This window comes from Argentina silus, assembly GCF_951799395.1.
Source record: "Argentina silus genome assembly, chromosome: 12".
In the NCBI taxonomy this organism is placed as follows: domain Eukaryota; kingdom Metazoa; phylum Chordata; class Actinopteri; order Argentiniformes; family Argentinidae; genus Argentina; species Argentina silus.
Window position 1 is genome coordinate 4961785 of NC_139666.1, and position 16667 is coordinate 4978451.

The 16667-nt window shown below is 43.6% G+C and overlaps 1 protein-coding gene across 7 annotated transcripts in view; it reads right to left on the reverse strand.

Annotated features, from left to right (window-relative positions):
* The window catches only part of itprid2 (ITPR interacting domain containing 2), a 31939-nt gene extending 16076 nt beyond the window's left edge, over positions 1–15863 (reverse strand). For 3 of the 7 annotated variants that reach the window (XM_083682458.1, XM_083682456.1, XM_083682454.1), the window contains exons 1-5: positions 15759–15863; positions 5907–6147; positions 5327–5369; positions 4017–4069; positions 3375–3428 (exon numbers count right to left, since the gene is read on the reverse strand). In XM_083682458.1, the coding sequence (XP_083538584.1) occupies positions 3375–3428; positions 4017–4069; positions 5327–5369; positions 5907–6096 (340 nt within the window). In that variant the 5' untranslated portion in view covers positions 6097–6147; positions 15759–15863. Of the gene's footprint in view, positions 1–3374; positions 3429–3661; positions 3976–4016; positions 4070–5326; positions 5370–5906; positions 6204–15758 lie in introns of those variants that run through there. The other 4 variants (XM_083682457.1, XM_083682455.1, XM_083682460.1 and 1 more) reach the window with 4 other exon arrangements.
* Between the last annotated feature and the right edge of the window lie 804 nt (positions 15864–16667).

Below are 16667 nucleotides of genomic sequence, written 5' to 3' on the forward strand. Positions count from 1 at the left end.
ATAAACTGGCTCTTAATACATGTGGATTGACCATGTCCTCTTCTAATCTGTTAAAATTAGTTTGTTTTGCACTGTCGTGAAAGACTCCTATTTAGGAAAGCTATGATATATTCTTATGAAAAGAGCAAGGAAAGAAGCTTTCGTGATGAGACCTCACCAAGGACAACAGATAAAACCAAGCATAATGGTTTGTTCTTGGCGTGTTTTCTACCACAGCAAACACACTTTCTCATATGTGACATAATCAACCAAGGAAATAGGCCTAGATGTTAAAACACAACCAAAGCCCACAAGGGAGACCATAATGACAGAATTATGGTTTATGTACAGTAGAGACCAGAGTCCTGGAGGCTGGACTGGTCCGGTCCGGTCTGTCAAGTGGAAATCCTGCTCCCAGGCTCTGTCTGTTTCCAGGCTGTCTCTCCCTACCACTCCAAGAATGCAAACTGTGGTGTGTGGACATTACCCAGAGGCCCCGGTGTTGAGACAGGGGACGTGAGAGTACACGTTGTCACACGAGCTGGAGCTACACTCAAGGGTTTATTTTAAATGCTTACTTCTAGTGACATTTGGAGAAAAGTATACAACGAATCTTAACTAAAAGACTAAACTAGACTTAACTAAAAACTTACAAAAAAAAAGAGGGGAACTTACAGAGGGGAACTTACTCTGGTACTGTCCAATCAGTCTTAGGGCCATTCAGACTGTACTGAATACCAGTGTAATTGCATTACCTTATGACAGGAATGGTCATTCTAGCGTGACCAGTGTGGCCTGAACTACCTGTCTTGCGAGTTATCAGACAGGTCAGTGTGGACGGAGTCCCAGTATCTATCACAAGACAATGGTGTGACTGTGAATGTGGATTTATTTTTTTTATTATTTTTTTTTAATATGTTTTTAGGGCATTTCTGATTTATCGGGATAGAGACAGTAGAGATTGACAGGAAGGATGGGAGAGAGAGGAGGGATGACATGCAAGATAGGTCGAGGGTCGGAATCGAACCAGGAACTTTGCGATGACGTGGTAAGCGCATTAGTGTGCTACGCCACTAAGCGCCCCGAATGTGGATATTTTCAATTAAACAACAATTGTTCCACTATTTCCATGCTACTGCATAACGCGTTACTCTCCTTCAGTTGTTCACTCAGCAGAACTACCCAACGTTAGCTACCCAACGTTAGCAAGTGCTAGAGATAAAAACCTGACACTGCAGCTGCAGTAATACCAGACAGGAGAAAGTTCCTTTTTCGAACATTGACATTAAATCACTTTTTACTCATATTCACTGTTTGTTATTTCCTACAATGACTTTACCCGGTGCTAGTAGGCTAATAGTGCTGCTAAAGCAGAGGCTGACGACGGCAGTGCTGCCACAGAATCAGTAACTTGTTTTTCTGAATAAATATCCTGCAGTGAAATAATCCTATTATTATTCAGGGAAACAATGTTGCCTGTTTCTAACATTGGCTAAGATAACGCTAACTCAATCAACCTAACTGGTTCTTCAGCTGCCTGAGCAGCGAGAGGATGAGGGCATCATTTTCCACTGAATTTGTCCTCATTCTTCTGTTGGGCGTGCTGCTCATTGACAGGAGTATTAAAGTGATGATGTTGGTAGCACGTTACTCTTTATGACACAGATCAGTATTTTAAAAAGTATGAAGTATTTAATAAAACGGCTAAAAAGTAGTTGCAAAACATAGGGATTACTCATTTGCTTCTTTGAGAATCACCAGTCAATAAGTATTCACCCCCTTGCTATGACACTCAAATCTAAACATTTCTTCAACAACTTACTCAATAAGTTGAATTGAGTCCATCTTGAGCGCAAGATAATAGCTAATGTGTTTTCGGAATGAATATCTATTTGCATAGGACTCAATTACACACTGTGTGGATTAGGCACTACCAACTCAACAAATTTCATAATTTTCTCTTGATCCTGCAAAATCCCTGCCAGCACACCCATAACATGATGCAGCTGCCACTATTCTTCACACGGGGGGATGGTGCGGAAACTGCATTGCATGTGCTGGATTTGCACTAAACGTAACGTGTACATTTCCAGACATTTTTTTCTATGTTACTCAAGGATAGGTGCCAGGAAAGCTCGTAGGTACCTGTTGTGGCTTGTTCCTAACGTCCCTTGGTTGGCTCAGACATTGACTTGTCATCTGTCGTTATGACATGAACACAATGGAGGGCTGGTCTGAGGTATGCTCCTGACTCTGTGTGTGTGTGTGTGTGTGTGTGTGTGTGTGTGTGTGTGTTTGCACATACACCCAAGCGAGGCAAGCGATCACTAACTCTGAACCAGCTGAACTGAAGAATGAGAAATATGAAGCTCAGTCACAGCTGTGACCACGCCAGTCAAGCATTACCACGGAGCATCAGAGACCGATATCATACAGGTCTGACTGCATTGACATTTCAAGGGAGAAAGGAAAACTAAAACATTTCTCCTATGAACCGAGACTGTGAGAGATACAACAGATTACTGCTCTGCACATTGTTAAACAATGGAGATCGTAAGATTTACACCTAGTTTCACTGAACTTCTATTCTTTATTTTCTATTCTCCACATTGATTTGATCATGTCTGTGCACTACGTATTCATTCAAATAACACGTTTCCTTTCCTTCTTCTACATGTTTTTGGGATGGGGAAGAGACAGACAGACAGAGAGAGGGAGGGAGGGAGACAGACAGACTGTTGGGCCAGGGAGTTCTCATGGGTGACTAGGGAAGGCCAAAAGTTCATTAAAGCTAAAGTATGTTTTTATCTGGATGAGAGGAGACAGCATATCCTCCCTCAACTCCCCCACCAACATGCACTTCACTCAGAGGGGAGGTCAGGGTGAAATGGTGAGGATAAAGATATGTTATCTGGTCACACCACAAATCTCCTTTTGAATCGTGCAACCTGGGTGGCTGAGGTTGTGTGTGTGTGTGTGTGTGTGTGTGTGTGTGTGTGTGTGTGTGCTGCAGTTAAAACTAAATGATTAAGCCCTCCAACACCGCAGCATCAAGCTCCTACTTCTCTAGCCACATGTGTCTGCAGACGGCTCATTAACCTCAGTGAAGCAGGTGAAATGGCAGGAGTGTGTTCCTGGGAAAGACAGTGCTCTTCAAATGCAGGAAACAAACACATTGATTTTAACCACTAAACCCAACCTTAACCCTACACTTCAACTTAACATGTCCAATTCCGGTACTTTCTACCAACTTGTGGGTTTGCCAAAATGTCGACCTATCAAAAACCCAATGAGACCTGACCATTAGCAGGCATGTACATCGCTCACCAACCAAAACACAGAATCATTTGCGGTCGTAGCCCATAGTCTGGGCCTGTGTTCTCTCTCATACTCACCCTCAGCTCCCAGTGACAAGTCATCTTCAAAGCTGCAACCATTCCTTACCACTCCTGTAAAAGACAGGGAATAGTCTTCATTAAGAGCACAGCTCCTTTGAAAGCCCACAATAGACTAAATAACCTTTCAAATAAAACCCTCCAAACGAGCCCATTAAAACAAAACAAGTGTGGTTGACCGCATTTCAAAACTGAGGATGACAAACACAACGAGCCATGACCAAATATTTACGGCTAGGGCAAATATTTACCATCAAGTAGTTTTATTGCTGCTTGGTAAGTCTTACCTATGTAGTCATGGATCAAAGGGCAGTCCATCTAGTTTCACGTTACCATTAAAGCAAATAGAGGAATCCGATCAATGACTGTGTGAGTTGTGTGCCTGGCTCCGTGTCTGGAGGACATGAGGACTTGGAGAGAGCTCCGACCGACCTGTATGAGTGTATGACTGTATGTATATGCATGTGCCTAGGCTACAAAGTTCACTAGGGCTGGAAGGTGTGGCAAGACAGTTGTGTTGCAGAACACTCTAGAGCCCTAGACCCAAAAAGATAGATTCACTCACACACACACACACACACACACACACAAACTCTTCATCAGTGAGGTATATGGCTGGCGTTACTGTAGAGAGTGACTCACCCTTGGACTGAGTGTTGCTGTGTTCATCCAGAGAGGCCCCGAGAGGAGTCCTGCTGACACCATAAAAGAGACAGTCACACCCAGTTGTTGAAGCGACCAGTACCTGTCATTTTTCTTCTACTTGAGTAGCGGCACCTCTTGAACATGTCACGGTATGCTCTTGTCAGTATCAGCATCATTGTCATTCGGAATTCAAGACCTGGTTACACAACACACCCTCAACAACACAGACCCATCAACACGTCCCTAGATCTCACAACAGTATTATCATGAGCTTTACAAACCTACCACACACACACGCACACGCACACAACTACGACATGGCTACAGCATGTAAATCTTGTTACGCTCTCCCACTCACAGATCACAGCCTCCGACCTCTCCTGCTAGTTTCATTTAGGACCCAACTCAAGTCTGTGCAGCACTGTGAGAAAAAACACCAAGTCAACCATCGGCCTCTGAGGCTAAGAATAGCAATCCGACAACGCCACGCCACGCCACGCAACACGTTACACAACAGCGGAGTCGCTCTCTCACATCTCCATTAATTAGGTCAATATCCAGCCACTTCCATATCGACATTCCCTCACACCAGAGCTGAGTCCTACTGGCTCTCTGATGCACACTGTACTGCACTGCTACACCGTAAAACAATGGAACAGTTGTCTGTATAGCAGCCACTGCTATGAGACAAGAGGTTCACATTAAAAAACGGTTATTGACATTGCGCAAGGTTCTCTTGACCAATATCATCGTGCTCTGTTTGCTCCCTCCGTCACTCTGTCCTAGTCACGTCACTTGCTGGGGATTTTCAACCCTCTAGGATATTTGACTGAGCAAACAGATTCATGGTCCCGTGGCGGTTTGTTTTATGAACTAAGCTCACGACAGTGAGATTGAATGCTGATAACACAGGTTGCTTCTTAAACAAACGTATCTTTAAATACAACCATGCTGTTAGTAGGAATGCTGTTGGTGAGAATTAATATGGGGCTGTTTAAACTGTCACAAGTCTCAGCGGATCCCATATATCAAACAAAACAGTCAAATACAAGCTTCCCCCTGTAAATACCGAACAATGGCTGGTCCAATAATACACTATTAGTCATGACAAACAATGACTTTCTCGCATAGGCACTAGGCAGCCACCCACAAATGCCATTAAACCGCAAGGCTGTATTCAAACGTCAGTGTGAATACACACTGAGTGAAGTGAATATGCCAGAAAGTGACAGTAACAAAGGGTTGCAGTTAATCTGAATTACTAGTGACAGGATTTTCAGTGTAAAAATTAATAAACTCTACCATACCTGCAATCATTGAGCCAGCTTGCAATCTTGTTAGGTATGGGCCCTAAAAGAAGATACAGAGGAATTCAAACCAACACTCAAGTTTTCACAATAGCATTCTATCTAATGTGTATATCCACAGCCGTCGAGAGACGGATTCAACTGACAAATAGAAAAATGTGCTTGTCATTATAGAATTATGCTTCTCTTGTGGCAAATAACCCTGCAATACAAGGCTTTATTGAGCCTTAATTGGTTTATCATGACTTACATGAAACTGCATCAAGCTGCTTGTCAGTAAGCCAAAGTAGACCAATTCTCTCTGCTCCAAGCTCAAATCAGATTGAGCAGCCAGAACAATGCTAGGCTGAAGTAAAGTCTCATCAAAGCCCCAGTTAAATGAACAGCCTTAACTTTCGCCTCAGCAACCATCAATATTATAGGACAGGCTGAAATAGAATGACATTTAACAGTCTCATCACTACCCAACTCCCCTCTCCTGGGTGAGGTAGTAGCTTCCCTCTCCTGATTGAGGTACTGTAGGTGAGCCAAGGGGTAGTAGACTGGACATGTCTGACTGGTCTGATGAGACCAGACATACCTGGCTCTTCGGCAGGGGCCGGTTTGTCACCCTTGGGGGCCTGTGGAGAGAGAGTCTCCGTTGGACACCCATCCTGGGACTCAGAACCCTGCCAGGAGTCTCGGCTCTGCGCCCAAGCCCTCCTCTTCATGGTGGCCTCCTTCCATGGGTGCTCGCGATGGCTGCAACCCGCGCTCTCGCACTGCTCCATGGCCCTCTCCTCCCTGTCTGAGGGCCGCTACAGTGCTGGGGGGCAAGTCACCTATAGGACAGGGGAGGGAGGGAGGTAGATGAGCCACAAGAGCGAAGCCAAGTCACCTATAGGACAGGGGAGGGAGGGAGGTAGATGAGCCACAAGAGCGAAGCCAAGTCACCTATAGGACAGGGGAGGGAGGGAGGTAGATGAGCCACAAGAGCCAAGTCAACCTCCCTATCCCTCTTTAGTGATTCATGACCCGGTTACACAATCATGACAATCGTTAATAATGTGCTGGTTTGGATCACCGGCACCCAGGACACAGACAGACAGACAGACAGACAGACAGGCGTTGCACAGAGACAGAGAGACAGACGTCCACCTTGCACAAACAAGAGTTTTATCGATATCGACGAGGGAACGTTCTGCAAACACAGGCTGCACTGTCATATACCATATGCCTGCATCATAATGCCTGCATCATAAGAACATACGCACACAGCTTAGAAATGGAAAACCAACAGTACATTGAGCAATAAATTAACGATGTCCCTATACGGACTCTGAAAACAAGCAGTCGTGCCGTGCAAAAAAATAATCACACTTAAAAACAAGATTACACGACATAACCCACAATAGAATCAATATCTTTAACTTAAATGACTTAAAAAGTTAGGACAAGGATGCCTTTGAACAAAATTTGATATTTTCTGCAACAATCACAAGACATTATATTATAATATAATATAATATAATATATAATATAATATAATATAATATAATATAATATAATATAGTACAGTACCTCAGGATCCCCCCCTGTCCTGACCAGAGTAAAACGTGAAACCGAGCCACCAAGCAGAAGAGCAGGACAGAGGCCGGCCACAACACAGCTGGAAGGATGGTCGGTGCGGCTAAGAAGTCTTACAAGTCGAACAGGAAATGTCTGTTTAGTTGAAAGATTACGCACTGGTGCCAAGTCATTTCCTGTATGGGATCTGCACTGTTCTGAAGACGAAGGGCTGCTAGGAGAGCGGGACAAGAGTGCATTTTTTTGGTGTAAGAGTGCAGTCCCCTAGGGGATGAGATAGGGGAGCTATTATTAGGTACCTCCTATTTCCAGAGTAATCGTCACAAATACGCAGGAACGCAACCCCAAAAATACAAACAACAGCCACTTAACTTTCAAAAACACAACACTGGCTGCAGCCTGTAACAGGCTATGTAAATATGAGACTATACACACACAAACATAAACAAATAGCCTATTTAGATGTATGGGAAAGTGTGGGGGGATATTCTGTTTGGAATATTTCTGCAAACCAGATGTTAACATGGCCTTGTGAATCAATAGCAATGTTGAGTTTCCTGATGTCTGCATCAGAGAGTGTGTCACCATCCAGACCCACCCCGCTTCTCTCTTTTACAATATCATTACCCCGGTCTGTCAAGCATAACCACCTCAATCATATCATTCTCTTCCAGAGCTGAAGAGTACTTGCGATACCTCCCTGAGCTAAATTGCCTAGGCTTTAGCTCTGCGGGCTAACACAATCTTGTGGTCTATACAATCTCTGCAGGCCTATATATGGTCCCAAAGGGGGGGATCAAACCCACAACCTAAGCATTCCTAGTGGCATGCTCTACCACCTGATCCACACTGGACCTGTAAAATAGGCCTAGCCTTCATCTCTGGCAGCAAAGCCATGTATGTCCAGCCATTTATGATATGCAGAGCCACACTCCTGGCAGCGGTGGTCTACTGCAGTAAACACAGAACCATTTTAGACCTGTGGTAACGAGACACTATTGTAAACAGTCAGGTCTGAGGAAAATACTCTGCTCTAAATGGATATAGGCCGGGGAGATGGATGGTGGAAGCTCTGCTTTAATCTAAATAACTGGCTTCCCGCTACGGGCGCTCTCCCGTCACTGTCCATGGGAGACGGAGAGTCCACACAGGTTCTGGAGAAGTCATCTCTTCATCTCATCTTCCCAATTCAACTCTTCTCTTCCTCCGTCCTCTCATCCCTGTCTCTCCTCTCATTAGCTTTTTCTCCCCTTACCCTACCTCCCCCTCCTTTAATCCATCCCTCTCTCTTCTCATCCCTCTCTTTCTCAGGGTTTCCCAAAAGACAGGAAGAGCAGACGTGAGAGTGGCCGAAGCCAGCCTCCAGACCCTCTGGACGTGCCCTGTACCGTGGCTGGGCTGTGAGTTAACAGGAACTGTGCAGCCAGCTGTAGATACGATTGAGCTACCCTTTGCTCCATACTGTACAAACATCCACACATGGACAATCAGTTACACTGAGTCACACAGCACTGGGCTTTACTGTATGAAGACAGATGCAGGACCGAGAGACAGAGAGGAAGTAATATAGCTGTTTAAATCATCTCTGAGCCCACAGATACACAGATGTAAGGGGATATGCAGATGGGTTGTTGGATAGAGAGGAGAGATGAATTCCTATGAATAGTGGCTTAATCATAACATGTTGATGTGTGTTGATACAGTAAATCACTCTCTACACTTAGGCCTATCTTCAAGATCAGAATCCTTGGTACTCGCTGCACAGTCCTTCAGCTGACTACAGTAACAACGCCTTGCCTCAGGCTAAGAGGCTATTACGTATCAAGTCTTTTGAAGCTGCCTTCTTACCTCAGAGGCCAGATTATGAATATTTTTTGAAAGCGCTGACACAGTGAAACAATAGTGAATTGGCTTGGCTCTGTCCTTTCCCTTTCTGAACGGCTGCCAAAACCACAGCGCAAGAGGAAACGTTAGCAACCATGGCAGACACCTGGGCGTCTTGGCTGAAGAGAACAGCTGGAGATCAGCATGTCTGCGTGGAACTCTGGATCCTATAGAAGCACATCTCTGTTGTTAAGCCAGTCAAATAAATCAAACTTTATTCAAAGTTCATGTAAAAGGATTCAAATATAAAACTATCAACCTAAAAGAGTGATAAATCATTGATATAGGCCATGCTTTAAACATGTTGTTAAATAGTACTTGGAAGGGATAAACACTACTCTGCTATTATCATGCCCATCTTCAACCTCTCTTGAGACCAAACAGAATGGTCTAGCGAGGATATCTATTTTTAGGTGCTAGTCTGCACCCCCTATACACACACCAGTGCCCTGACCCTTTTCAGCAAAGATCAGGATGTCCCAGTTCCCACATCACTGGCCAAATCTGACTCATCAACCATTGTGACAGTCCCCACGTCTCAAACTTCATGTTTAAACTTCCAGATTCAAAACAAAGCCCCTCTAGCACTACTCAACCAAGTAGCTCAACATGTCAACTTTTTTTTTTTTTTTTAAAGGTTATTTTTTGGAGTGTGGTAGTCCCACTCTCATATGTTTCAGTTTTTATTAGATAGAGGAGAAAGACAGGAAAGTAAGGAGGAGAGGGTATGTCCGCAGGGCATGGGCGGGATTCAAATCCATGCCAACATGGGCATGTAAACTGCACAAAATCTGTTACTATGGACTAAGCACTTTCAATTGAGGTTCTCCATTGAACATGGTATCTAGTCCAGGACTAAGACAAAAATGGGTCCAGGAAACTAGCTTGCCTAAGTGGTTTTATGGGCCTTGTCGGGTTGGTCCCAAAGGAATATTAAGTAAAAGGGCACAGGAAGGTTCCTCTACCCACCACTGAAGTGGGACACCGCCCCGCTCCGTTCTATAAAACAATATCACAATGGAGGTATGTGCGTCAGTGTGGTACGGGAGCTGACTGCCCAAGTTGATAGCTGTGTATGATGTCAATAGAAAAGGTCAGCGGGTCAGTAATGTTGTGCAGCTGAGAGGCAACCAGAGGTATTCCATCACTGCCCCAGACGAAGCAGGTGTGGCTCATATTGCCCAGAAATCCAGAGTTGACTCCTGGCACAGACTCTTCATTATAATTGACTGTTTGGATTTACTGAACTTTGACAGGTTTTTGTTAAAGTATATTTGGCATAAAGATAGGCCATTGTTGGGACTGATTTACCCAGAAGAGGTTGCCAATACTGGTCAGACCTGGGTTGAAATATTATTTACTTTACTCCAAAAGGTTTTGAGCTCCAACTGATAAACCGGAGAAGTACAGCAAGAGTTAAATGGTTGTTTTGCAGGTTGGTAGGTTGGGGATGGTGAATGGGCATAACCCTAACCCTTAACTCAACCTTTCAGGCCTCTTACCTAAACATCATTTTCTAACCCTTGAAAATGACTGAGAACCTGTCAAAGACCATCACAAAGAAAATGTTTCAAACATTCAAAGGTGTGTGAGATTGTGTTGACCGTTTCCACCTTGGTCTGGGCCAAGTTTGATAGTGTTGTTGACCCATGTTGTTGACTGCTTAAACAGAAAAACATAGCATAGCACCACTGCACAATGTTTGACGAAGACTTGGAGGACATGAATGAAAGGCAAAACATAATACACTAGTTAGTCCAAGAGCCTTGAGAAGCTAGCTCACCCCTCAGTTCTAGCACTTCTAGGACATTAAAGAGTGCTCCTGGACTTAGCATGAGGGTCTTCTTGGAAGTTGATCTCTTGTACAATTTATACTGTACTCCAAGCTCTGTAAAGATTGATCGTTTATGCCCCCTGAAGACCAACATCTCAGCAAATAAAGCTGAGGATAAATCTTATGGACCTACTCTATCCAAACTCTCAGGCTTGATCAAATGCAGTCTCAAACTTCCCCTAAGACTGTATAACTTGCATGTGCAGGACTGGGACCAAATCCATATATATCAAGCACGTAATTAAGACACCACTTTATTTGAAGAAAGGTGACACATTGCTTATCAGAGCATCAGCACTCTTGGATAATGCTCCCATTCTGCTAAGGTAGAGCTTTTCCGCTTTAGTTTAAACAGACGGCAGACATGGCAATGTGAAGCAAGGACAAATCCTGAGGTAGATCAAACTCTGCCTGACCTCACGAGTCGCCATGCTCGCCAGGGCGGAAGCACTTTCGCTCTCAGTCGCCACGTCTAAGGGATCCAGCCTGTGGTTTCACACCTCTGTTCCCCTTGCCTGGGTGTGGATAGTGTCAAACGCAGAGGATAAATCTGTCTCTCTGCTCTAATAGAGAGGACCGGAGGTGAGAACAATGTACAAATCACACCGCTCTGGTTCAGAAAGTGACAGAGCTGATAATGATAGTGCTAAGCTAACCTTGCAGGGTTGGGGTCAATTCAGTATAACCAGGGAATCATAATCATGAATAATGGTCCATTTTCATTAAATGAATTGAGTTTCAATGCATCCCCTGAAATTTCTTTTTAAATTCAACTGACTACGTTCCCTCTAAGCTATGTAATTCTGATCATGACACCATATCATACACATTTCAAAGGGTAGCAGATACATCTAGTGTCTCCCTATACCAGCTGACGAATAGAGAATATTATAATTTGTCACAGTTCAGCATGAGTTCAACACCATGAGAACATTGATTGTTGTTAAACTGCACACAAATTACATGGCTAAGCCCTTAAGGTGTTTTGCCATGGCTAAGGACATTGTCAGACCTTCTCTATGCTAAACTGACGTATTTCTCCATAGGAGAGACATTGTCTGTCCCTTTCTAGGTATTTGTTTCCCTCTTGGTGTTCCTTTTCCCTGGCACACTTTGTATGCTGAACAGAGCATTACAGAAAGAACAACCATGGCAGGGGCCAACTGCATGCCAAGGCAACAACCAAGGACAAACAATCCATTACAGCTGTCTTCAGGCTCTAGAACACACAAGGTAAAGTCTCTAGGAGAAAGTGAGGGGTCAGGGGCATATGCCTCTGCAGCTGAAACCCTGGTCCACACCTCCACTGAGTTTTATTTTGATTTCATTATTTTGATTTGTTTTTAATTGGTTTGCTTATTTCACAATTGTGAAGAAAAAAAAAAAAAACACAAATACATATTAAAAAATTGCTTCATAGAGGTCCAGTACCCAATTACCATCTACAGGTAACCATCTGTGAGGAACACAGCACTGGCAAAGCAAGCAGCATTACTATTTAACTAGATTTCCCTAATTTAATAGCTTCGCTGAAATTACTTGGAGTTCACCAGTAATTATATGCTTCTCTAGTGAGACTAGTGCTCAGAAAGCCAGCTATCTCTGAAATCACAGAATGTACCACAAAGCTTGACCAATCAGCAGGCTAGATTGACCATGGAGTCACATGAGACTGTTTGGTTTGGAAACCATTTTGGAGTTGGAGACAGCTCTCCGATTTGCAGCACATAAATGTTGTGCCTGCCCCCCTATGAAAGACCCCTGGGCTGTCCCACAATGAGGCGAGTGGCAGCACAGGACCCACTAAGAAAAAGGGGACTATTCACATGTGTAATACAAACAACCTGTGTTGTTTACAGGTATTTACAATAATAATTGTAATAGATGCATTTAGGAGCATGTACCTCAGCACCTGCCCAACTGGAGCAAGTGGATTATGTGTACAGTATGTACTCTTCTCTTCCAGTACAGGACTCACTGCCCCCGCCCCCCCCACAACTCCTGCCAAAAATAGTCCGGGAACATTGTCCTTCGAGTTCACCTCCTCAGGCTGGTACGTGTACCACTAGGAACACGGACACGCCATGTACCGTACCTTCATTATCATAACACTGGTTAATCATTAGCATAACCAGGCTCAGCGTTGCCCTGGGTTCCCATCTGACTGGTGTGAAACAAACATATGGAGAGGCTGAGCTACAGGAGATGTAGGCTAAGGCCAGAGCAGTGAGCCAGGGGGTGGGCTGTTAAACTTCCAGTCTCAAAACACACACACACACAGACACAGACACAGACACACACACACACAGACACACAGACACACAGACACACAGACACACAGACACACACAATACCAGGCCTCCCTCAATAGATTCTTAACCTCAGAACACATCCTGGTAAAAGAACAGTGAAACTAGAAATGACTACAGACTGCTAGAAAGAATTGCTAGTTGCATGTGACAGTGATTACATAACCTACTTTTCTCTTGCTAGATATGGTGCTGTGTTGTCCCTCTGGAGCAAGTTGGCTGTCTTGACGTCCGGCTGATAGGGGCTGTGCAAGGCATGATTATGAAACAGAGATGACATGGCAACAAGGAACTACAATGCTTCATCACTTAGCCTAGCTTAGTTTCACAACTCAAAACAGAGGCAATTATGTCCAATCACAACAGCACCTTAAAACCCCACAATTACATGATTCAGGACTCTCCCTTTATGACCGCCATGGGAAGGATGGCACAACAACACACAGTAAGCTTTACTACTGAGCAAAAGATGTCAACAGAACAGAAAGGTCTGGAAACATGACAAAATATCTCTCTCTCTCTCTCTCTCTCTCTCGTGGGATGACAGCCAACTTCATTTCCTGTGTCCAGGGCCTCTAAAGTCCTTCACATTTCATGGAGATAGAGACAGACAGAACCCACATCAGTGGTGTTGGGCTACGTGACTGAAAGGACCTGAGCCTGGCAGACAAACAAACCAAGAAGAACAGACTGTGACGGTGTTAAAAGTCTTGTACATTGGTTCAAGGGGTGAAGAAGTACATTGGTTCGTGGGGTGGGCCTTTTTGTACACAGGGATCTTTCTCACAGAGTGGTGATGTGAGAGAGAGCACAAGCTCAGGATCGTCAACTACTAGCTCTACTAGTAGAAATCAGAACCTCCTGCGTCTCCAACAGAGCACAGAGTGACACTTAGACGCTGGTCTTGGGTCCATTTTGTGTTTTCCCCCCCTAATAGTTAGTGTGAGGATTTGGGGAGGGGAAGCTCATCCTAGATCCATGCCTCGGAGCAACTTCTCCCCAGACCTGCTCTGATTGATTCTGATTAAAAATCTGGCCTCTCAATGGGAACACATTCAACGCAGGGAAACACAGACACCGTGGCTCGTTGCTGCTCGGGTCTTGACCGCTTACAGCCAGACGCTTATGTAATTCCGCACGGCTTGATTTTGCAAAAACTGTGCCTCATGCCAAAATAAATCATGCAGGTATGCAGGCCAAACACTGCTTGCTTATGACGATGACACTGCTACAAGAATCAACCAGTCAAAAGGTGCCTTTGAAAGTGGACGTCTTAAGGGTTGAATTCAAAAGATGTGCAAGTCGTTTTACATGATTGTCCCGAATTCTTCTCCTACAACAATAACACAGAGCAGGATGCCTGCCATGCATACCAGTTATTTTCAGACCTCTCCCTAACATAAAAGGAACGCGACTGACAAACACTTTCACAATCTTGGGAGGAATGCAGCAGACATGGGTCATGGTTTGTGGATCCATCTGTGTTAGCTCTGCAAACACTTAAGCCTTCCAGGAAAGGTGTGGCTCAAACACACCTGGACGACGTCACAGAAAGACACACAAGCTGGTGACACCAGCGAGGCAGTTTACTCAAGGAACGTTTGTCCTACTTTCTAACATGTCAAAGGACATTACACAGGAAAGATTAAGGGACCCGAGTTAGCTATTGCTGCCTATGGGTGGGTTAAACCAATGTAGTTTTTGTCATATACTCTGAATACTGCTTTGGGCAAGCTAGCTCCTCAACAGTGCAACAATGAGTCATAATAAAAACAACAATATGAGGTAGCAGAGTCCTTTCCAGTTTAGTGTTGACTTTTCAAAGAAGCATACACACCCACAGAAACAAAACGTTTACCCAGTACTGTACATGCAAAAACATAACCGCATACACACCTTCACTGGAGATAAAAATAGAAAGAAACGTTGGCGTATTCGGCTTTAATGCAAACATGGAACATGAACTTAAAAATAGAGAAAAAAACATAATTGCTTATCACTACAAACAAGAGGTTGTGGGTTAGTGACGCATTAAATAGGAGACAAACTTTTAGTCCTCTTTCCACAGTATTACGGTACATAGTAATCCATAGATCTTCCTATGATAAAATATTTCAAATTAGGCTACACTTGTCATGCTTATTTCAATGCCACATCTATCTGCATTAAAGGTGATAGGGCTGTTAGATCTACAGTTCACTAACACATTGTCCAGCCTAACGCGCTACGCTCTAACAGAGCTGCAAGTGTTTTGGGAACCCTGTCTGTATTACAAAGGACAGTTAGATGACCCAAAATACAGTAGCCTACATCAAGGACTGAGAAAAACATTTTCTTTCACACTTAGAGAATGCATGATGCAATGTAGCACTGTATGCCGACTTGTCTTGACACCTGTCAAATCATCATACAGATTTACGGTCAGGTCGCACATGGGGGAATATTGGAAAGACCATATTCGCATTAGTTTTCGTGTCACAATGAATACAAACCAAGCAACAGACAAGTAGCTTTGCAACCAAAAAGTCGCGACAACGAAAAAAAAGTACTTTCATTGTGAATTGTTGACAACACCAATGTATAAGAATTTTTCGTCATTTACAAATGATACACAGCCTGACATTATCTTAAATTATATTTTTTTAAGAGATTTTCTTTTCCGAGTTAACTTTCCCGACACACCTGACATAAGAGCTGTCAAACACACTTGAAAACGATGCGAATCGAAATTAATGGCAAACACACCAAAAGGGCATCAGGCAAAGTGCGACATTGTAAAAGTTTGCCAACAAACTCAATAACATCGCCGTGCGTCCCCGTCAAAAACATAAGCACTCACCATTATAATGCGGTTTGGAACGCAGTTGTCGGGACTGAGTGGCAGCTCCGTGGAATTTGATTAACTTTAGAAAACTTCATTTAACAAGTAGTAGTCTTCCGCTTCCGGATGGAGTGTGGTAACATAACAAGGGGCGAGTCTTAAAAAATGGGATGAGGTGACGTCTTCCAGAAGGATATTCTGTAACCTGCTGGAGATGTGAGAGCATTGCAAATATTGATGAGACAGAAACATCTATCTCTCTGGAAGATACTTGGTCGGCATCAGATGTCATGTACTTCTTTCTTTTATCAACCTGGCTGTGATGTTCAAGTCAGAGCATGAAGGTATGCTACAATGTGACACGATAAGAGAGGTCTGACTGTTGCAGTGACCGATTTTGCGGGCATATAATTGAGATACACACTGCATCAGTTTTAAATATATATATATATATTATTCTCGTCCAACTGAATACTATCACATCTATCTGCATGTCACATATGGCATTATGAGAAAATAAAAACATTTTAGGTTATCTCACGTTGACAGTAAAAAAATAAATTAAAAAAAAAGAATATACAAAAAGATGAGGGTTCTCTGATGCCACCGACGTAATGTTCAAAGCTCACCACAAGACGACGCCATTGTATATCCAATACAACCACTACTTATCTCTCTCGCAATAAACTTTGGGAAACAATTCCTACGTTGTAGCCTAGGTCTATGGCCATTGGCCCTAAGCGAGGAATATAGCCGACTGGACTGAAATAAATAATAAATGCATAGCGAAGGATAATGAGAATAAATGCACAGCGATGGAATAAGAATGGTACTTTATAATCTGCCTAATTGATCCTGCATTTCGATGACTTTTTAACACACAGCACCCTTTCCTTTTTTAAGAACACATAAGCACATAGGTGCGCT